The 24006-nt window shown below is 47.8% G+C and overlaps 1 protein-coding gene across 1 annotated transcript in view; it reads right to left on the reverse strand.

Annotated features, from left to right (window-relative positions):
• Positions 1-24006, reverse strand: part of FUOM (fucose mutarotase) — a 71596-nt gene that overhangs the window by 18270 nt on the left and 29320 nt on the right. Inside the window, exons 2-3 of the mRNA XM_086922010.1 lie at positions 19531-19599; positions 18629-18699 (exon numbers count right to left, since the gene is read on the reverse strand). Of these exons, the coding sequence (XP_086778136.1) occupies positions 18629-18699; positions 19531-19599 (140 nt within the window). The remainder of the gene's footprint in view (positions 1-18628; positions 18700-19530; positions 19600-24006) is intronic.

Below are 24006 nucleotides of genomic sequence, written 5' to 3' on the forward strand. Positions count from 1 at the left end.
TCCTCCTACATCTTTTCTTTCTCACTCCTTTAGTCTACTTGTGCAGCAGTGATGGTATTGCTCACTAAAATATGTGGCGGGCTAGTACGTTGGTTGGTTCATGCACCCCAGCAACAAACTGCAGAGGAACAAATAAACAAAAACACCACTGCCATAACCACTAGCCTTCGACTCAAAAAGATCTTAATTTTATTTAAAACAATTAATCGAACCTATACTGGGAGGACTTTTGGTCTTTCCATAGCACTCAAGTGAAAATGAAATCGCTTTCTGTATTTGAAGTTAAAGACATTGAGTAAATTTAGTAATTTCTATAATACACAAAAATGCATTGCATTTGTTGGTATCCCAGTGTTAATCGATCCAGTTTTTAAGCGCATTGCTATTTACATTACATTAGCTGCAATTCCCACAATAAAAACGTCAGCATTTTTCATAGTATTTTTTTTTAATGTTTCTTCACCAGTAGTTGGTAGCCATAGCTCATTCAGGCCCCTGTTCTCTTCTAAACTCCTCGTCTGCATTGTTGGATTAAAATTAAACGTCACGGAGCGAGGCCTAAACCTACAGAGCTTCTAAACTAGATGTGCTGTGAACATCGAACTCCCGTTTTTAATTGCTGGACTGTAACCAGCATTTAAGGAGACAGGCCTTTCTGTGCCCCCAAAGTAGTAAGAAAAGTGAGCGCTGCATGCCGTAAAAACAGCTGCTGGCAACAGGGAAGGTGCCACCCCAGGGGATTAATGTATATTTTTATTTTACAGAGATTTATATAGCGCAAAATTGACCCGAATTGGGTATTAGAGCGCTTTACATAGCACCAGTTGCATTACATGAGGCCACATTCATTTTTGTTAGGCCCGGGGAGATTAAGTGATTTGCCCAGAATCACACGATGTTTAGCGCCATTGCCGAGACTGGAAACCAGTTCCCTAGATTCGAGGTTGAACGCCCTAACCGTTAGGCCAACCCCTCACCTTACCTACACCACCACTTTCACCTTTCCGGACCTTTACTCTGGGACCTCCAGTGCTTGGCTATCACTCCAAATTTTGAGCTGAAGACATTGTCTTTTGGCTGGGCACAAGGGGTGATTCAGAGTTTAGCATAGTGCAAGGCCGCAATACATTGGCTGGGGACCCCACCCCACCCCACCCCTCTCGCTATTAGCCCTTCCCTTTCAGTAGTGAGAAGCACTGCAGATGGATCTTCACCTGGCTCTCCTGTCAGAAGTCAGCGACGAGGTGGCCCGTCAGCAGCAGCCCTGCACTGCTTAGGGCTTAGCCACCAACACTGATTTTTATTGCCCACGTCCGCCAAGCAAAGAAACGGATTGTGCTCCAGGGTCATTGCTTTCTTTGCTTTTCCCAAACTCATTCCGTCTTCTGGAGCAGTTTTTTTTTTCATATGGTCCAAATTAAATATGATGCCTTCAGAATTCTGCTGTCCTTAGAATGCAACTGCCACAGCCGGCGATGCGCATCAGGCACTGATATCTAAATATGACTGGTGGTACTCTGCAATGGGGTGAAGCAAGCAATGTCCTCCACTGACTTGGTGTGTTGACAGACAGCCTGTCAATCTACAGATCAGCCCTTATGTCGCTAGCCTCAAATTTATAGTAAAAACTCTCTCTACCCTCCACCCCTCTCTCCTTCTCTTCCTCCCTCCATCCCATATCTGGTCCTTTTGCCCAGCTGAAATAATTGCCATGAACAAAGACTGCATCTCCTTGAACTCTTGTTAGACAGGGAGCAGGCCTGATACACAATAAATTCACTGATCGCCTGGCCCAGGCCAGATGTACTTTTGGTCTAAATGTTATTCAAGAGATTTAATCTACCACATGCAGCTGCATCAGGCAAACCCTGTGTATTTGTAACAAAACGCCATGTAATGGTTACTCGGCAACATGCTTGGGAATAAATTTTCAACTTGCTTCTACAGGCCTCACCATCTAAATGCTGCTTTTTAGCTTACATTGGTCGCATGAGCTCAATACAAACTCAAGAAATACAAATAAGACATAAAAAAATGAATCAACTAGCTGTATAATTTGGTACAAATGTAAACAAATAAATACATGTATTAAAAGGCATGATTACAGTACATGTTCTCATGTGTTACGAATCACCTGGTAATCTTGCCCATTTATTGGCTCACGGTCCAGAATAGCTCAGTGTGAACCACCTGCTATGTGTCTGCTATGCTACACCCCAGCTTGCCATCTTGGTCCATTAATAAGTGGAATATATTACACAGAGTAATTTAAACATGTAAGATATGCTCGCAGATGACCGAGAATACGGGGCACAAAGCTATGGAACATAATATGCAAAGGAAACGAACTACAGAGGCCCCATGACAGGGTCCTGCGGGGTCTCAGTTGATCTTAATCAATGTCATTTAGCTCGGCTCTGAGCCCAATCTGCCGCTGCACCAGCACGCTGCAGTTCTACTTAACTTGCAGGCTCAAATTAATTAAATTATTATTAACGTTGCAAATCGACATCATAATGTCAGAAAGCAACATGAATTGTCAGACCTGAGTTGCGGATGGGACGAGAGTGGCATTGTGGAGGCACTCATGTTTCCAGAGATCTTCCCTCTGCACAGAAGACTGCCCGACCTCTTCTGTTGACTGCTCTGCCTGTGGTCCCGTGTGATGATGGGGCAGAAAACTACTGCGGCACAAAGTATTGAAGTGGTGAGCCCAAGGAACATTATTGCCCGCGTTTAATTGCCGCCTTTCTACTAGTGACTCTTCCTGTTGGAAAATAGAGGGTCACGTGACGGCACGTAACGTGAGGCCGTCGCAAGTAATATCATATTGTTATGGCTGAGGCGGAGTGCCCTATTGAAAACGCTGACGTTTGGGAGAGAGACAGTACGACATTTTCTGAAGCATTTTACATTTAAAAAAAAGCACAAATGGTTGCTTGTAAAACGTGTCCTGTTTCCCGGGCAGTGTGTTGCAGGAGTTCTGTTCTGATGTCAGGTGCTAGAGGTAATTTCGTTGGAGCGTGTCTGGTGCGCCCCCAGCCCTTGAACTGTTTACATTTTGTGAGCTGACGAGCTCGGGAGCCTGCACCTTCATGCTGTGAATGGAACTGGTCCTGAGAGACAAGGCAGCACGCCCTGCAACCTATGAACTTTGCTTTTTCCCTACTGACGATTGAGGAATCATGAAACACGTGTCTAGGGATACGAACTGGAAATGATAATACAGCACTGGCTATGAACACTTTGAATTGAGTGAGAAATAATGAACTTCATGAACCATCATGCTAGAGGTAATTTCGTTGGGGCGTGTCTGGTGCGCTCCCACCCCTTGAACTGTTTAAATTTTGTGAGCTGGGGCGTGGCCAAGATGGCGGCGGAGTGAGACGTCTTTCTCGGTCCCTCCGCCACCGTTTCCTTAATCGCATTGTTGTAGCCTTGCAGGGGGTCCTACTTGCGACCGGAGGCGGACACGGGCCATCAGGACACTGTCCAGCAGGCTCCGGTGAAGTCTCCGGCCCCTGGTCCCGCGGGGACGGGCGCGGTGCCTTGCAGCGGTGGGACCGGGAGCTGAGCCCAGAACGTGTGGTTCGCATCGCCGGCGGGCGATTACTGTGGGCCTCGGCGCGGAGGCCTAGCTTGGTGGTGTTTCGCGCCGAGCGCTCTTGCTGTCGCGCCCCCCGCGGGCCGCACACAGAAGGACTGGGAGGTGTGCAGCCTCGGTACACAGCGGAAGGTGCCCAGCTGTGAGAGGACGGTGGCGGCAGAAACAGCTCCCGCGCTGCCCCAGGTGCCGCCAACGTCCGCCTGCGCCGGAGCCAGACCTGGTGGGCCCCGTGGCCCGCTGCCTGCCGAGGGAGGCCTTCTAACGGCACTGCAACAAGTGGCGGTGACGCTGTGGACCGGCTGGGGGTGCTCTGGGGCGCTCTCGGCCTGGCCAGTATTGCTCTGGGCGACCTGCCACGCGGCGAGATCGTGCCCCCCCCCTCGCCCAGGCCTGCAGCGGTGAGAGCACGGAGGCGGCGTGGAGAGGCAGGAGACAGGAGGCGACGGCGTCACTCCCCCCTGGGCCTGTGTCCGGATCTGGACCTTGCTGACCAGCCTCCCGACCAATGAGGAACCCACCCGGAGGAACCTGGCCGGGGGCCCGCGGCGGTGAGCGCTTGCCTCGGTGGGGACGGCGCGGTCGCTCAGCCCGTGCCTTGTGGACGCCCTGTGGTGAGTGGGCAGCAGGAGTGCACACCGTCCGTGACCAAAGCCCTCTTGGCTCCGAAGTCGGAAGGGGTGCTCCGCCCTGGTGAGCGGGGGAACAGCGATATCATGGCGGCCAACAGGACGAAGAAGGACAAGGAGAAGGCCTTGAAGGAGGGCACACAGAAAAGCTTGCCGCTGCGAGCACCGGCGGCGGCGGACAAGGCCCCGGTGCCGGACGAGAGCGAAGCTCCGGCCACCAAAGCTTTCATGCGGGAGCTTTTTACGGCCATAAAGGAGGACATCCAGGAACTGCGGTCACAACGGGCCTCGGACCTCAGGGAGGTGAGGAGAGGAGAGACGTCGACGCCATTGATGATAGAGTGGCGACCCTCGAGGACCACGACTTGGAGACAGCCGGGGACATACACCGGCTCCAGCAGGATGTCCTCCGTCTTACTGAGCAGAATCTCGACCTGCAGACCCACGCTGAGGACTTGGAGAACAGATCCCGGCGCAATAACATTCGTATCCGAGCGGTCCCATGGAAGGGTGAGGGATCGGACTTGCGAGACTACGTCGATGGCCTCTTCCGCCACATCTTACAGGACGAAGATCTCCGCGAGATTCAGCTGGATAGAGTCCACAGGGTCGGCCTGCCACGTGGAGCCAACGCACCCCCCCCCCCCCCATATATCCTGGTGTGCGTCCACGACTTTCAGCTCAAGGAAAGGATCCTGAAAAAAGCCCGTGAGCACAACCCACTCGTGTTTCGTGACCATCGCCCAGTGCTCTACCAGGACTTGGCAGCCTCCACCTTGGCCAAACGGAGAGGCTTCTGTCCAGTCACTACCTTCCTGAGAGAACAGGGTGTCCCCTACTCCTGGGGGCACCCTTTCCGGCTGGTCTTTCGATGGAAGGGGAAGCTGGTCCAGGTGCGTTCTGTAGAGGTGGCCCGCGAGCTGTTGGGAATGGAGAGCGCAGACCCTAACGCGGAGTCCTCATCCCCCCCTCCGAGGACTCGTTGTCGCTCCACGGAATGGCATACCGTGGGCAAACCATCAAAGCCTTCGGGTCCAGATTTGTCCGTCAGTCTACAGGAAAGAGATGCGGCTGTGGCGTCAGTGGTAAAGGTGACGGAGACGCCCGAGGGGACCTGAACGATGTGTCCGGACACTTCCCTTCTGCAAGTTAATGGCTGGCGGTGGAGGGACCCGTACATAGGACTCTGATGGGTAATGTACTGTCACGTTCCCCGTGTATATTGTCCTGTATCAGGATCTGGGTGGCTGGTGGGGTTAAGTCCATGCCCCCAGCCCTTGGGACTCAACTGACGAACTCTCGTTTCCTCCTGATGTCTTTTCATGGGGGGGCTTTGTCAGACTGTTGTTGTTGTGGGGTTTGTTTGGGGGGAGGGGTCCGGGTGGGGTGGGGTTCGGGGGATGGGTTGGGGAAGGAGGGGTGGGGGTGGGGGGGTATTCCGCATCAGCCGCTGGTCCCGGTTAGTGAGGTCCCTGTCTTACCCTCACGATGGGGAAGGATCTGAAAATTGTTAGTTTGAATGTTTGAGGTCTCAACAGCCCTGTCAAACGTGCAGCGATCTTATCACTGCTGGAGGGAGCGGAGGGTGACATTGGTCTCCTGCAGGAGACGCATCTCCTTGCCAAGGACACTAAAAGAATGAGAGACAGGCGCTTTCCCACCCAGTTATGGTCTTCCTGTGGCACAAAGAGGCAGGGGGTGGCGATATTGATCAGCGCGAAGGAGCATTGTAAAGTGCTGTCCCAGGTAGTGGATATCAAGGGTCGATTTCTAGCGGTCAGGATTCAATGGGGCGACTCTCACTTCACTGTAGGCTCCCTCTACGCCCCCAATGTGCAGCAAGAACCCTTTTTAACCTCGGCACTTGCAGACGTGCTGGCCTCCCCTGATCCCTGGGAATTGGTGGGAGGTGATCTGAACATGGTGATGGATCCGGCCCTTGACAGGTCTGAAGCGCGCTCCCACTCGACCGGCGCCTTCTCCAAGGGGGGCCTGCTCTGGCTACAGGAGGGGGGACTTCATGATGTGTGGCGCTCCCTACACCCCTTAGAGCGCGATTACACCTACTACTCGGCAGCGCATAAGACCTATGCGCGCTTAGATCACTTTCTTGCCTCCACCTCCCTGCTTCCCCAGCTCTCCTCTGCGGAGATTGCGCCGCGCTCCCTATCTGATCATGCGCTCATTTCTGTGATAATGTCCGGGGGGTCGGCGGACAGGCCCGCGGGGGTTGGCGCCTACGCGATTCCCTTCTCAACTCCACCTCCGTGGTGGACCGCTTGCAAGACACGATCACGCAATACTTTGCCACCAACGATGTCGACGACATGCCCATTAGCTCAGTCTGGGAAGCGCTTAAGCTGGTCGTGCGGTGCGACTGTATCGCAATCTCGGCCTCCCTGGCGAGGCTGCGCAAGGAAAAGCGCGAGGAGCTTGAGCGCGATGTGCGCGGGCTAGAGGCAATACACAAGCGGACCGGGGCACAGCGGGTTTGGAGGGAGCTGGAGACAAAGAGGCGCATGTTGAAACACTTGGACCTGGATAGGGCTGAGTACCCGCTCTTACGCCTCCGCCACAAATTTTATCTTAGCGGCGATAAAGAGGGCAAGATGCTAGCGCATCGTTTGAGGGCCCGGACACAACAGGCGACGGTCTCAGTTATCAGGGACGAGCACGCGGTAGAACAGGCGGCTGACGCGCGCATCGCAGATAGCTTCCAACACTTCTATCGAGCGCTCTATACGTACGACCCCCCTGACCCTGACCAGGTTCAGGCCTACCTGGCAACTTGCGACATTACACCCCTCTCCCAGAGCTCGGCAACGTCCCTCGACGCGGAGATACGCATCGAAGAGGTTATCTCGGCAATAGCGCGCTTGAAGGTTGCTAAATCCCCGGGCCCAGATGGCTTTTCAGCCTCCTTCTATAAGAAGTTCTGTGGTGTCCTGGCCCCCTTCCTGACACGTCTCTTTAATTCTTTCAGGGATTCGGGGAACGTGACTCCGTCCATGGCCGAGGCGGTGGTCACTGTCATCCACAAAGCGGGCAAGGATGCCAAGGAGTGCGGCTCGTACCGCCCCATCTCGCTTCTCAACATAGACATGAATTTGTACTCTGGCATCCTAGCAGCCCGCCTTAGCTCGTTTATGGACGGCATCATTGAACCTGACCAGGTGGGCTTTGTGCCAACGCGACAGGGTGGCGAGAACACCAAGAGGCTTCTCCACCTGATGGACTTAGTGCATCGGTCACGTACGCAGGCGTGCTTCCTTTCCATAGATGCCGAGAAGGCATTCGACCGGGTCGATTGGTCGTATATGTTTGCGGTCCTGAGGAAGTTCGGACTGGGGGACACCTTTGTCAACTGGGTCCGCTGCCTCTATGCTTCCCCCCGGGCCACGGTCCGAGTGAATGGTTGCAGGTCTGCATATTTTCCAATCACGCGCGGGACACGGCAGGGTTGCCCTCTCTCGCCCCTACTATTTGCGCTCTACATGGAGCCGTTCGTGCAACGTCTTCGGGACAACGCAGCTGTGCAGGGGATCCGCTTCGGTGCGGAGGAGCACAAAGTGTGCCTCTACGCGGTCGACGTCATTCTGTCCCTCACTCATCCGCGCTCCTATCGGAGACATCTTTCCCGGGAACTGGAGGAGTTCGGAACGGTGGCTGGCTTCAAAGTCAACTACTCGAAATCCCAAATCCTGAATCTCTCGGTGCCGGAGGAGGAAGTCCGGGATCTCCGGAAGGACTTCCCGTTTCAGTGGGTCCAGACGGACATCCCGTACCTGGGGATCCAGTTGGCAGCCACGATTACCCAAACAGATGCCCTCAACTACAGGCTCCTCCTGGACCAAACGGTCAAGTCTGTCTCGGACTGGTCCCGGCTGCTGCTGGCCTGGTTTGACCGCCTGGCTGCGATAAAGATGACGATCCTCCCTTGTATCCTCTATCTTTTCCAGATGCTACCCCTGCGCCCCCCCCCCGGGGCCTTGAGGAAACTACAGAGACTGCTGACCACGTTCCTGTGGAACCATAAACGCCCCCGCGTTGCGCTCGCCCGAATAACAGCGCCTAGAGACGAGGATGGCCTGAACTTCCCGTGCGTAGAGGCGTATTACCAGGCATCGTGCTTACGCTTCATCCTGGAATGGAACAGGCCCATGTCCAGCAAGCACTGGCACTTTATGGACCAGACAGTGGCGGGACGTAACATCTGGCGTGAACTCTGGCTCCCGCGTAAACATCGGGCCTAGGGCCTTTACTCATCGCCGGTGACCTCACTGACGCTAGCGGTGTGGGACCGACTGGCGTACAAACGCTGCTGGACTACCTTCCCGTCGCCTCTGACGCCTATAGTTGACAATCCGGAGTTCCCCCCGGGATGCGCCTCGCCGGTCTTCCAGCGATGGAGGGAGCTAGGCTGTAAGAGGGTAGGTCACCTCTTTCAACCGGAGGGACTGATACCATTTTCCACTCTTCGCCGGGAATACTTCGAGCTGAACGAAGCAGACGCCTTCCATTATTCGCAGGTTGAGCATTGGGTAACACTCCCTACTAATATTGCTGACATGTCACGTCCTATGACACCCCTGGAACGCTGGGTAGCCTTTAAGAAGGATGATCGCAAACTCATCTCTGAACTCTATGCTTTCATTATGAAGCGCCAACACACGCAGCGCTCCAAGGCGCAGGTTCGATGGGAGACGGAGTTGGGCCGCCCGTTGACGCGTAAGGAATGGGACAAGATACACTATCGCGCACACCACACCGCAGCTAACGTGGCCGGAGCCGAGGCGGCCTTTAAAATAGTTACATACTGGTATCACACGCCAGCGAGGATCCATGGGTGGGACCCCAAGTGCTCGAGTCTTTGTTGGAGGGGTTGTGGCACATCTGCTTTGGCACTGTCCCAAATTAGTGCGTTACTGGAGGGAGGTTCTAGACGACATAGACAATGCTTTTGGCATCACCTTTCCCAGAGCACCAGAGCATGTATTGTTGGGCCTACCTCACCCTAAGGCGGTTCCCCTGCGCTCCCCGCGGGGTAGACAGATGGCACTGGCGCTCCTGGCAGCACGCCTGGTAATCCTTGCAAGGTGGCGCTCACCAGACGCCCCTGACCCGAGGGACTGGATTAGACGACTTTGGCTGCTGCTGGGCATGGAGAGGCTCTCCCTGTGTGTGGATGGTAAAGGGGACACGTATGCGAAGCTCTGGGCACCCTTTATACACTTGCTATCTCGAGACTTACGAGAGGTCACCTGCCCAAAATTCCTACAGGTATTGCAACTCATTCCGTTAGAACTGCCAGGGGCGAACACATGAGAGTCCCAGTTTCACCCTTGGAATGTGGCGGGGTCCCTGGGAGTGTGGGCTTAGTTAGATGTCTGGGCCATGCTGATGTGGAGGGGGTGGGTGGGAGGGAGGGAGGGAGGGGGGTCCTGGGCGGATGGGTGGGGGGGGGTAGGCTTTTGTTTCCTTTGTGGAGTTTTTTTCTTCTCTGGTTTTATAAAAAGCAGCATCGACACCCTACTTGGTTGCACCACTGGGCTGACAGCCCACCTTCGGCCGGGTAGCCCTAAGGGTTGTAGACCTCATGGCTGTATTTTTGTGCTGTTTTTCTACGCTCTGTTGGCCGGTGGATGTAGGCAGCCTAGCTGTGTTCACTGCTACATGTCTGCTGAATAAAAATTGTTTGATTCTAAATTTTGTGAGCTGACGAGCTCGGGAGCCTGCACCTTCATGCTGTGAGTGGAACTGGTCCTGAGAGACAAGGCAGCACGCCCTGCAACCTATGAACTTTGCTTTTTCCCTACTGACGATTGAGGAATCATGAAACACGTGTCTAGGGATACGAACTGGAAATGATAATACAGCACTGGCTATGAACACTTTGAATTGAGCGAGAAATAATGAACTTCATGAACCATCATGCTAGAGGTAATTTCGTTGGGGCGTGTCTGGTGCGCTCCCACCCCTTGAACTGTTCTCTGATATCATTGATAACACCTCTGCAACATCTGAAATTACATCATTGATGACAACATTGTTCATGGCAGGAGCAAGTTACTTTACGGCACAAGTTATAGTTACTTGAGACAACTATAACTGGTGAATTTCAGTGGTTGATATTTTCCCCTAATTATAACGTCCCTTTAGCTTGTGTTATTTTAGTGAATATATATATATATATATATATATATATATATATATATATATATATATATACACACACACACACACACACACATTTCATTTAATTTTGAATACTTTATTCAAATAAAACAAATCCATAAAAGGACAAACACATACAATAATACTTATATGGATATATACACACATACACAAAAGCCAAACAATGGTCAAATGTACCGAACAAGGAAATATGTCAATGTATATGCAAGTCCTCACTCTGCAGGTCCACAACTCATCAAGTTTGACTCAATTACCAGCACAGACACATTTCTTCACCTCTCTCAGAGCATATTTATCCGAACCTAATCAGACTCCTAAATGCGATGAAAAACTGGGAATCATTTGGAACGTCATCCAGTCATTACCGAAAATTATGTGATCCATACTAATAGCCAACTAGATGCTCTACATATGCCAAATAATAGCAATGCAGTCTTTAGTCGCTGTATAGTAATCTTTTTGCACTTTGACTGCAGCACATGCACTGACAAATGTGTCATGTAATACAGCTGCCTCATACTGGCATGAGCTAGGAGGAGATGTGGCCTAGCATCTAAAACTACTGACTGTAATCTTGAATCCCGGGTGTGAATCCCATCTCAGTGCTTGACTAAATATCATATCATTTGGGGCAACCCCTTTATTCTTCCTGGATCTAAAAATGTGAAATTTAGTGTGTTCATTATATTAATATGGGGGCGTGGCTTAACAGCCGTTGAAGATGGCGGCTATCCAGTAGTGATCCTCGGCGAGACACGGCGAGAACCCATGGCATCCCGCCTTCCTCGTTGACAGAGGACTTCTTCTAACGTCGGATGTTGCCCTGAACCCGAGGATCTCTCCGGTGTTTCCCACAGCACTTTTTAACCGCGGTTTCCTGCATTGCGGTCTCCTTGCATCGGACAAGGTTGCGGCCGCCATTTACTTTTCCTTCAAGAGTCACCTGAGGTAACAGTCATTCCTCAGCATGTGACTCATATTAAGCTGCAAGACTTCTTCTGATGTCCTCCTCATACTGCTTACATTTCAAAGCAAGGCAGTGCTCTCCTTGTCTTTTGACCTTGCAATGTTTCCTGCTAATTGATTTGCTTTTTTGAGTCGGAGACACTTGGGACCGCTATTTTAAATGCTCTCTATACGTTACTTTGAGAGCCTGACAAGGCTATGAGACCAGCTGCTTTCTAATTTTGCATTTTTCAAGCTTTATACTTGATCTTCGCTGCAATTTAAAAAAAAAATCTTTTTTTCTCTTCAATTCTATGCATTTACGCCTCATGCAATATTAATAATTTGGTGTATCTCACTGTACCCCAACCATAGTTTGTTGCTTATGTGGACGACTCCTCTTGTGACTATTTTCATGCCTGAGAATTGAGGTATTAGCATACCGCTGCATATGCCTTATTGGTATTGTGATTTTTGTCTCTCTTTCTACCCCCTTTTTTTTCTTATGGGATGATTGAGAAGAGTGTGCTCCTCCTCTGGTCGTCCCACACAAATCTTTATCAAAAACTCCAAAATATTTTCAAAATATTCAGCAATGGGTGATTCCCTAGTTTCAGCATCAAAGGGTTCTTCTTCCTTGATACCTACCCCTGGCGTTGCAGGGAAGGTGTCCACAAAACGTCTAAAAAAAGACCCACCTTCACCAAAGAAACCTTCTTCTCCGGTCTCTTTGGACATGTTAATGGAAGAAATGTGATCGCTACGACCTTTCATGGAAGACACCTTTGCCAAATCACAATTTCTCTCAGGGAATTGGTCATCAATGAATGAAAGACTTACCAAGGTGGAACGTAATGTTTCCTAGCTTTAAATCACAGAGAGTAAGGTTATTTCTTTGCAATCAGAGGTCAAATCCCTTCAAAAACAGGTGGAGGCCCTTGGTACGCAGGTTATTGCGCTTGTTTCTATTATCTACGGCCTGGCGGAGGGGACAGAGACTAGTGACTCGCTTACTTTTTTCAAGTCCTTCCTTCCGAAGATTTTGAATATGCCACCAGACACTTCTCTCAACATCCAACGGGCCCACCACCTTGGCCGTTAGCAAACTTCTTCTGCCAGTTCACAATGTCCTAGAGGTGTTATTTGATATTTCTTGGAGTACCCTGATTTTCTCAAGGTCCTCTCAGCAGCTAGATCGCTCAAACGTGTTGTCTGGTCTGGTACTACTCTATATTTCTTTCAAGACTACGCCACAACTACAGCTGACAAGCGTAAAGCATGTCATAACTTGCGACCTCAGGTCCCTTGGTGCTCGCTTTGGTCTCTTCCATCCGTGTCTATTTAAAGTCACCTACAAAAACAGAACCACCACCTATGAAGATCCAAATAGACTGAAAAGCTTCATCAACTCCTGTAAATTAGAAACAATGGACTTTTCAGGACCATTGTCCTCTTAAATCGTACTGGTTTTTGACCTCTTCATAATTGTTTTTATTTCCCTCTAGCTTTTAATGTTTCTCTTTTTTGCTCCAGAGTTTTGCTGGTTAATGTGATGTTATACTGTTACTTTACATTCTTCTTTATAACATGGTTGTTTTCTTTTGACTAATCACTTCTTTTTTACCCTACAGGTTCGTTCCTCGTTTCCGGTTTGTTCTCATTCGTATCTTGTAAGCCGTGGTCTCCTCTCATCCTCCCTTTCGACCTGCTTGAATATTCCTTCTTCCCACGTGGTATCCCTCCCCCACCCTCATTTGGATCCTTGGTATGTCTTTAACCCTTGTTCTTTTTGTTAGTCCACTCCCTGTTTTACTTTTTCTTTTTGTCTCCTCATAGCATGTTTATACCCATATTATCTTCACTTTATTGTATCCATTGTAAACTACCTTTCTCCATCACTAAACCCCCTTGTATGTATTAAGATTTTCAATCATTGGAATTGGATGTTTCAACGAATGAACTACATAATGCCCTGCGAACCCTCAAGAAAGATAAGGCACCAGGTCCTGATGGGTTCACTGTCTAATTTTTTTCTCATTTTTCCCAACTTCTCCTCCCTAACTCACATAAATTATTGACCTCTTTCTCACAAACTGGTACTGCCTCCGGCTCCTTTTTAGAAGCCCTCATCTGCCTCATTCCTAAGGATAACAGGACCCCCGTTTTTGCAAAAAATTATAGACCAATTTCATTGGCGAACATGGATTACAAAATGTTCTCAAAATCTCCGGCCTTACGCTTAGAATCCCTCCTTCCAGATCTTCTAGGTAAAGAGCAATCAGGCTTTGTAAAAGGTCGCTTTCTTACCGACAATACACGTTTGTTCTTTGACATTCTCTCGAAGTCCTCTCGCCTACCTGATTCTCTAGCTGCTATAGCATTAGATGCGGAGAAAGACTTCGACAGAGTTTATTCTTTCACCCAGAAACCTCAGAGGTTACCTGCCCCTATTGTTAAACTTACACATAAGCTTTTAGATCCACTTGTATTAGATAACTCCTCTAATATGAATTCACTGCTTCAATCCTCAGTTTGGCATAATCATCGTATAACTATTAAAGACAAACCCATTTATCGGAAGTCATGGGGACGCAAAGGCCTCATTTGGGTCCATCAACTATTTCAGAATTATACAATTATACCATTTTCTCAGGCTAAACCTATATTTAATTTTCCTACTTTCTTTTCTAATAGGTATCTTTTGCTACAACATGCTTTAAACTTAGCTGTTCAGAAATCTATACCATCCCATAGTCAATCGAGGGCCAATTCCAGTAACTCTCGAACTTTTTTGAGTTCTAGACCCAAAGCCTCAACAATTTATAACTACCTACGCAAACTGTCCCGTGTTAGAGATAAAACTAAGGTGGAAATGGATTGGGAACAAGATCTTCAAGTGGATTGGTCTGTTCAACTATGGAATAACATATGGCTTAAACTCAGAAAAACATCCAGGGCAGCCAATACTACACAGACACTTTTTTCATATATAAGAGATTACTCCTTTCCCCTTCACATTTACATAAGATCAACGCTAAACTCCCCGACACTTGTTGGTCATGCTCATCCACTAATGCGGATTTAAAACATTTACTTTTTTTCTGCCCTTTTGTCCAGAACTTCTGGAGGAAGGTCTGGCAACAAATTACCCACATGTTTCATCATACAGTTACTTTTTCCTTGGTTAATATTTTTTTGGGCTCTCTTTCTGAAGTTTGGTCTAGCTGTCCTTTACATTTAAAGATTTTGGACCTGCTTCTGGGAGTAGCATTTCAAAAGATTACTAAACATTGGAAAGACTTGTCTGACTTGTTTTTCCAGGCTGGGTGGTATGCTGTATGTTATAACCACAGGTTAGATACCATTCATGTATACCCAATTTCCTTAGCTCTCAAGCGTTCATTTTTGTGGTCCCCTGTTACACACTTTATTGACTGTCATGCTAAGTTTATATCTGTACGTAAAGTCTCCGACCAAGAGGTGTTGAAACCCCCTTAACATTCCCATATGTTCTTGCATTTACTATTGTTTATATAGATGCTTATGGTATTCTCACATTTTCTTTTTTAAGTATTTGACCAGAATAATATTATGTTTTTTGTTATTCCCTTTATAATACTATATGACCTTTTACTTATGTACTTTTAAGGTTTTCGGATTCGTCACCTATATGTAGTTTTACTGCTTTTTCCCCGTTCCTTTACCCTCCCTTTTTCTTCAATAACCTTTACGCTTTTCAAACTTAAACTAGACTAATGAGATCCTGTCGACTGTCTCCGAAGTACAGTGCTTCATTGCTTCCTATAACAATAATTACACATTTATAAAGTGCAAACTTATCCCTCCCAGGGGTAGCCAGGCGTTGGGGGTCGTCTGGGGGATTAAGTGATCTATTGCCAAGAGTCACATGATGCTGAGCTGCTGGCGGCGATCGATCTGTGAGCCCTGCGCTACGGAGTCACCCGCTCTGCCCGCTGCACCACACCTCTCCCAGGGTCGTGCTATATGTGTGCTAATATGTATATATGTACACACACACACACTCACACAGACACATACAGTTACGATGTGACAGCAATAAGTATTGGCACCAAACGCTGCTCTGTTTATCACCAGGACTTGAATGCTTTTGTGATACAGCTCCACGTATTTGATTCCTCGAAACAGTGTACAACTATTGTTAAATTCCGATAGCTATGAGTGGCTAAAGGTTCCCGCTAAAGATGTCTGGAGAGGCCGCCTCTCTGCATTGCTGCCTCCTTTATTTCAGGGCTTGAGGATTTATGGTATATATTTGTTTACACTTCAGTCCATATTTATCCATATTATTTTGTGCTAATTTTATATGTGTTTGAGAATATTTACTTTGGGATTCATGACAAAATGAAGCTGCAACTAGCATATTTCGCATTTATTTAGACAATTTACTCATTCTTGAACGCTTGACAGGTTTCAATGTTATGTATATGTCTACAAGAGAAATCAATGCACTTGTATGCAGAGCCATCCTTTGCTCAGATAGCGCCTGGGCGAACACACATTTGGTGCCCAGGCTGCTGCTAGTCATTAAAGCAAGAAGCAAAAGGGGGTCCTGTTTCTATTCACAGACCGGCTGGTATCACACACAGGGACTGCCTCCAAACACAAACTTTTTCCAGCCTTCCTCAACCGACCTTAGTTATCCGCATCGTTCCTTCTTCATACTTGTGACAAGGTGCCTGTGGGGGGTGATGGGTTGTGAACATGTGGGATGGTGGGCAATAGCAACTGGCAGGGAATGAGGGTGGAGGGGTGGGGGAAGGGGGATAGAAGAGGTGCCACAAAAAAAATGCCACTTACCTCTTCTGCCGGACGTTGCCGGAGTCCAGGAACCAGGAAGCACCTAGACTCCCCATAACCAATCACACCGCTGCAATGCAGCGCTGTGATTGGTCTGAGCACCAAGAATCGGCGCTCAAATGGGGACTGGGAGCCTGGGCATGTTCCCCACTAGTCTATGTAATGCAACTGGTGGGGATCATGCTAAGTGCGCGAGACTGTATGGCCGGTACCAGGCGACCGGCCAAGCAGTCATGTGCCCTATGTGTGCAAAAACCACTCCTCCCCCTGTGCCTCCAGCCCGCCCTAACCCAGCCCTGAAACTGTGAAAAATGAAATGATAATAACTAGGTTATTATAATTTTATTTTTCCTACTCAAAGAGCTGCGGGGCGATGCTCCTCCACCTTAACAGAGAAGCAGCCCCTGATGGTAGGGGATGGGAGGGAGATGGCAGGGGGAATGCCGGAGTAAACAGGTGCTTAACACAGTGAATGCAGCATATTAAAAGAAAAAAACAAAAAGATTAAAAGCAGTTTCGGAAGAATAACCAGAGCCCGGTCAGAGGGAAGACTGTTGCATGGCGATCCTTCATACAGACAGGTCAGTGGGCCCTTCTAAAGGTTGGCGCCCTGGGCCTGGGCGCAGCTCGCCCGTGTCAAAAGTCGGAGCTGCTTGTATGAAGAAACCATCAACTGCCTACCAAAGGAGCTAGCCTTAAATGTAATAATTAATTTAACTCATCTCCGAATAGCTATAATCTGCTAAGGTCTGTCTTTATGGTAGAGTTCTGATGACAGCTTAAAATGTGAAAGTTTACCGTCTCTGAAGGGAAGGGAAGCAGTGTGGTTATCATGGTGGACCTAGAATCTTTTCTTGAAAGAAAATAGCTGAAATTAATTGACAAAAACATTTTGATGCAAATATTTTTAAAATAAAAGTTACTTTTTACGTTTTTTATTTATTTTATTTCGTTCAATTTATTTTTTGTATGAAAACATCATTCAAATGTTAAGACAGGTTTTACTGAATTTCTAATGCAAAAACAATTGATGGACAGAATGCAGAACAATGTCATACATTCACCCCAGTACAGAGATCTGGGCCCAAATCTATTGTTTTTTTGCTCACCATGCCATTCCAGTTTGGACCCAGCCATATGCAAATCAGTCTTGACCCTGCGCCCATTGGGAACAGTCCAGCCCGAACTGCCAGGTCAGGTCCCACCTGGACAGTAAACAAGCATCCTAGGACTGGTTTTGGGCTTTCAGCCCTCATCAGCCAGGATAGCTTGACTACAGTGGCATGGAGAGCACGGGACCCACGTCTGGGCATACCCGTCCCACTCGGAGTGACAAATGCAAAAAAACAATTAATGGACAGAATGCAGAACAATGTCATACATTCACCCCAGTACAGAGATCTGGGCCAAAATCCATATTTTTTTTGCTCACTAAGCCATTCCAGTTTAGACCCAGCCATATGTAGATCAGTTCTCCCTGGACTGGAATCAAGCATCCTAGGACCGGTTTCGGGTTTTCAGCCCTCATCAGTCAGGATAGCTTGAATCCAGCTGATGAAGCCTGGCTCATGAAGGGTAACACCCAGAAACCGATCCTAGGATGCTTGTTTCCGGTCCAGGGAGGACCTGGCTTGGTAGTTCAGTCTGGACTGTTCCCATGAGGCACAGGGTCAAGACTGATTTGCAAATGGCTGGGTCTAAATTGGGGTTGCATGGTGAGCAAAAGAACAATGGATTTAATCCAGATCTCTTGACTGGGGGTGAATGTATGATTTACTCAGCATTCGGTCCATCATTTGTTTGCGTAGCCCTTTTCACCCTAAGTGGGATGGGTATGCCCAGACGAGGGTCTTTTGCTCACTGTGCCACTGGATTCAAGCTAGCCTGGCTGATGAAGGGTAATACCCAGAAACCGGTCCCAGGATGCTTGTTTCTGGGTCTGGGGGGACCTGCCTTGGCAGTTCAGTCTGGACTGTTCCCATGAGGCACAGGGTCAAGACTGATTTGCATATGGCTGGCTCTAAACTGAGGTGGCATGGTGAGCAAAAGAACAATGGATTTAACCCAGATCTCTTGACTGGGGGTGAATGCATGATTTATTCAGCATTCCGTCCATCATTTGTTTGCATAGCACTTACTGAATATCTAGGCATGACAAGATAAAGTTGTATTTAAAGTCTGTTTCCAAAAGATTTGGGACAAGGCAATTCGTCACTGATCCTGGATAAAATACTCTTCATGAAAATCCACATGCACAAGAGCACTGCAGTTCAGAACCTGGGCGCGTGGTCAGAGCGGGATGTGAATTGAGCAAATCAAGTCTGCTCTACACTGGACAAGGATCGTGGAACACCAGACAAGGACCATTAAAAAACACACTTCTGACAAACATGAATATCCTACATCAAAGATTTACCGGACACTTAACGTAGGTATCCAGCGGGAGGAGCTTCAAAATGGCTTCCAATAGCTGAGGGATGGCCAAGCCTTCAAAAACAAAAAACATAACAAAATATTCAGCAACATTATTCAATTTTAAAACATGTATTCTTAATAGCTAAAACAATTTTTACAAAATTATGTTAAAGACCCTATATTACTTTTGCAGGAAGGTCGTGCTGAATATCATAGAAAAATGTTCTTCACAAGAAACATTCTTAAATGGGAAATTAAATACTGAAAATCTATCGTCGTGCAAGGGATTGCTCTATGGAAGATAAAGGACCCAAAACTAACAGTTTCAACTTGTTTGGCTGCCTTCAAGAAACTGAGCCTGTTTTTTTTCAAACAATAATTTCCCAAATGAATTTGTCAAAGATGGATCGACCCCATTTGTCATCACCAGACACTGGACCCGCCTTAACCAAAGACCCTATGGTAAAGGACCGAACCTAGACCATCTATGACGCAGATTACCCTGCTGAAAGAAGCTTACGGTGTATTCAGTGCTGGGAATTGTTGAAAGGTGAAGTGAACGCCATAAAAATCCCAAAATAGGTTAAGAAATATGAATCATTTCCACAACTGTGGCGCAACCACAGGATCTGAAAATAAGGGATCTGGCCAATAAGCTTTTTTAAAAGAATACATCTACCATAAGGAGAATATGGAAGACCTTCCGGATTATGGGACAGATTTTAGACTTCAAAACTTGCAATTAAAACAAAAAAAAATTAAATATTTAATATTGGTCCTGTATGATCGTGCTCAATTTTTCCTTCCACAAGTTCTATAAACCAGTTGCTGGTTAAAGCATTCTGCTGGAAATAATAACATTTTTGGTCAAGGAAGGAAAAAAATATTTAAGTCAAAACGTACCATCGGCTCGGATGAGGACTGGTCCGCAGCGACTGACCGAGACAGCTGGAAAATTTGCATCTGCAAGAACTGAAAAAGAAATCTTTTTATTATATGAAGAAATGTGCAAAAGGAGAGAACTTAACATCAGCCAAAGCACACCCTCACATCAGAATAACCAGGATAGAGACAACTCACAGTCAACTATCTACCAGTCACTGTTACCATCAAACCACACCATAACCAAGACCCCTGGCAACCATGATCCCACCAGGATCGGATACAGACTCATTATTAAGCCTCCTTAGATATGTGAACTTAGTTAGTTAGTTGGAGGTGTAGTGAAACATGGGTCCGCGGTGGCGTTATCAACCCCCTGCTCCACTAGCTTGAGACGGACTAAAGGCTTCGAAGAGGCCCCAAGGCATCAAGAAAAGCAACCGAGTAGAGCTTGCCAGTGTGACAGGCAGCCCCAGCCCGGTTGCTCCCCGCGAAAACGCCTCTGGATGGAAGCCGAGTCTAACGGGAGAGGAAGCATGCCGCTGGCTTTCCTTCCCTACTGTCCTTTAACGAGATGCTTCTGCTGGAGTGTTTCGCCCGTGTTTTCTGTAAACTCACAACATCTCTCTTCAAAATAAAAGGATCACTGCCGTAATTCAAAAATAAAGCCTAACAATAAGAACCAAAAATTACATTCCATAACAGACTTTTAAGACTGAAGGAAGCAACTCAATTGTGTTTTTTTAATAAACCAGAATGTATTTCGCTCCTTGCAGAGTGTTAGAACATCATTTTCAATCGTAAAAACGAATTTTTAAACCTCGTCTCTTTATATTAAACTTGACATTTGTGAATGAAAAATACCAAACATGTCGCTTTTGACTGATAGTTATATTTTGTTACATGTTTTAATTTTCGTTTCATTTGTGTAATATTATTGGCACACATCTGGGTAATAGTGACACAAATTATTGATTTTCTTTGTCCAAACTAATGCTCACTAAAACCAGTTTGTTCTTGTTGTAGCAACTGTAGGAAGGTGGAATCTTAATATATGGTTACCGCCACTTTTTTCCCTGTGTTTTGATGGTTTTCGGCTTAGTTGGACTGGGATCCTGCTATTCAGGGCCCCAGTCTATCGGCTTTCTCTCTAAAATGGATACCCTGTACCTTAGGTACACTCCAGATTGGTTACTGGGTTACCCTTGTAAGTCTCTAGTATATGGTACCTTAGGTAACCAAGGGCATAGGTACCCCAGAGGCCTACCAGGGGCTGGAGCATGTATTGTGCCACCCCTGGGAAGCCTTCCAAAATGGCACCACAGGTCTGCACTTGCAGCCTGGGTAAGGTGGTGTAAGCACCCCTCACTGGGATATTGTATACCTATCTCCACCATTTAAAAACAGGCACACATCAACCTATAAGTCACTCCTATGGCAGGCCTCGACAATCCTGAAGGCAGAGTGTTTGGTTTTGTGTGAGAGGGTGCCCTAGAATGAGCTGAGCCCTTCTGCAGTTTTCGGAATCCCTTCCCTATAGCTGTTCTGTGATATGGCCATACCATATACTCTTAAGTGCATTATAATCCTCGCGGTGAATGTTAACTTTGGTTTGGCTATCAAAACATGACATGTTTGGTGTCAAACACTTTGGAATACTACCCCCCCCCCCCCTCCTCACCAGTTCTGGCGGCGGGGGTAGCATTCCACCCTTCTAGAGGGAGAAGACATGTACACACTTACTTTCCCGGTAATAGTTTTAAAGAGCCTCAGCATCACAAAATGGATGCTGCTGCCACAGACACAAGTCTGACCTCCTGCTGCTGGTTGAAACTCCGGCAGGGGAGGCCTGGACAATAGGTTTCCTGTCCAGGGAGGTGCCAGCACCTCCCCAGACAGGCTTTAGAGTATTGGGGCAGGGTGGGTTGCATTCAGTGACTGCTTTTCAGACACTGCCTGGAGCACCCAAGTATCCCCGTGCATTTCCCAATTCAAACCGGTTGCTGGGGCACTCAGCCCCAGCTCTGGAGCTAAACTGGACAAAGGGGAAGGGTTGTAACCACCCACTCCCCAGGTCTTCCCATAGGTGGGAACCTAGAGTTAGTCCAAATCCGAAACTTGGTATAAGTATAGGAACCCAGGCCCTAGGACTTTAGATTACCCTGGACGAAACTCTGAAACATAAATCTTGGACCTTCTACATTCCATATCGACTGGAAGACGGAAGAAATCTCCCTTGGGGTCAAGCAGTGACTCCCCTGTTCAAACAGGCACCAAAGAAGCATCTTGCCAGTCGCATTTTCAAGGCTCCCGCCGGATCCCGTAAGAATCTGCAACACGACACGGACTTCCAGACATCTCCGAGGCTGACACAAGTCCCCAGCAAAGCTGAAACCTGTAGCTATCACGAGAGACGTGGGACCGGAACTCCTGAACATCCTGCACATTTGCTAGTGCATCGACTTCCCGAGCTTTCCCGAAGTTGTGCATTAGGCTACTTGTAGTCCAAGCCCTAAGCACCATCGGCACCGAAGATTGTGGGCCTACACTCCACAAGTGTTCCTTGGGCCCGCTTCTAGCATTTCTACTTGAGGCCCCTTTGCGATCCCTGGTCCGTGGACTGGTGGGTCCCCACAAAGGAAAATCTTATTTCTTGGGCTTTCCTGGTTGCTCTAGACGTGCCCTGACTCCCCTCCAAAGGGTGAGTCCCTCAGACCTTGCTGGTCTGCCTCCGAAGCCAATCTTGTCATCTTGTGTGGGTTGCTGTTGCCAAGGCTTGTTGGGTCCAATCCGGATACCGATGCTGCAGCACTCGACATCCAACGTGGGATAGCTCCAATCCAGCTCCTGGTTGTTGTCGACGCCTTCTGGTCCTCGTGGCTGAATAGTCAAGCTTCACCTACATCACCTTAAAGCACCCAACATAGTCTGGCCTCTTCTTATCGCCATCCTGGTCACTGGCTAGTGACCAATACTCTGTCCCCTCTTCTTTCAGGTTCTTCAGATCTCTGATCCATCCTTGGATCCATCAGGACACTTTTCCTCTGGTCGCCTGCAGCACTTCTTTGCAGCTCTCCATTGAAAACGACAACGAAACCCGACACGAAAAGACACCTATGCACCCGGCTTCCCTGGGTGAGGTAACACGAGTACTTCAGTGCTCCCGTGGGTCTTCTCTCAAAGTGTTCAGTTCTGAAGGGGTTCCACCGTAGTCCACTCCTAAGTGTCCCTAATCTTTAACTTTGGAACTTTAACTTTCGCCATAGAAGTCAATGGTGATTTGCGGCTGTGTTTAGACACTGCACGCATCCCCTGTGGGTCTCCTGCGTCCCTACCTTGGGTGGTTCCTGGTTGCTCAGCGGTTCTACAGGCCCTAGGCCTAGCTTCTATCCCTCATGTGGTTCTTATACCACTGTCTTAGTAAATGGTTTGTGAGGCCCCTAGGGCAAAACGTAAACTGTGCTAATTTACTGTGTGCTATTTAAGTTCTTTTATTGTACTTTTGCCTCTCGCCTCATAAAGAGACTAGAGGGGTGTGTTTTAGAATAAATACATACATTTTATATACCTGGTGTGGTGCTCTTTCATTTGATCATTCAAGAGATTATAGACTGGTAAAACAAGCTGCTTTACATTCCTTCAAGACTTAGCCTGAAGGCTGCGCTCCACAGCTATCACTAGGATAGATTCTATAAATGCTGTCTTGAACCTACTATCAGTAAGGGTCGTTTGGACTGGTGCAAGGTGCCCACTAGAATAGTGGACATCATATACCAGGCCAACTTCTCACAGCAACTGTCCAGGAGTGAGAAAGCAAGCAAGAAAGGGGAGGAGAGAGAGGAAGGGAGGAAAAAAGGTAAGGAGAGAGAGGGAAGGACAGGGACATTAGGAGAGGTGAGAGGGAGGTAAATGACAAATTGGCAGGAGAGTTAGAAGTGCAAAAGTGAGGGAGAGAAAAATGGAATAAAGAGAGGGATGAGACATGCCGTGATAGAAACAATAATCAAATGTGTAATTGGAGGAGAAAGAAAAAACAAGGATCCAGGGAGACAAGAGAAGAGGGAGGGGAAGTAGGAAAAGGGAAGAAGAAGTAAGGAGACGAGAGAGGTGAGGACAGATGAAGAGAAAGGCAAAAAGAGTAGGAAGAAGAGGGCAATTGGAGGAGAGAGAGAGAGGCTAGATTAGACAAGGGAGAGGTGGAAGGTGTGAGAGAATAGAGGAAAGCTATAGGTTGGATGAAAGGATGAAAAATAGACGTAGAGAAAATGGACTTGCTCGTTCTCAGACATTCTGGATGTAGGTCCAAGTGGGGGTATTAATTTTTTCTTGCTACTCGTTTGTGGGACCATCACAACATAATATAAAATACGTTAATGGCATATTAATAACCAAATGAAATACAGTGCATAACATTACTGAACAGACAATAGTTTCGTGCATAACCTTTTGGCAGTTTTTTAGTCATGTTATTTTTGGGCTGTTTCCGGTCTGTTGATA

This window comes from Lissotriton vulgaris, chromosome 5, assembly GCF_964263255.1.
Source record: "Lissotriton vulgaris chromosome 5, aLisVul1.2, whole genome shotgun sequence".
Lineage (NCBI taxonomy): Eukaryota > Metazoa > Chordata > Amphibia > Caudata > Salamandridae > Lissotriton > Lissotriton vulgaris.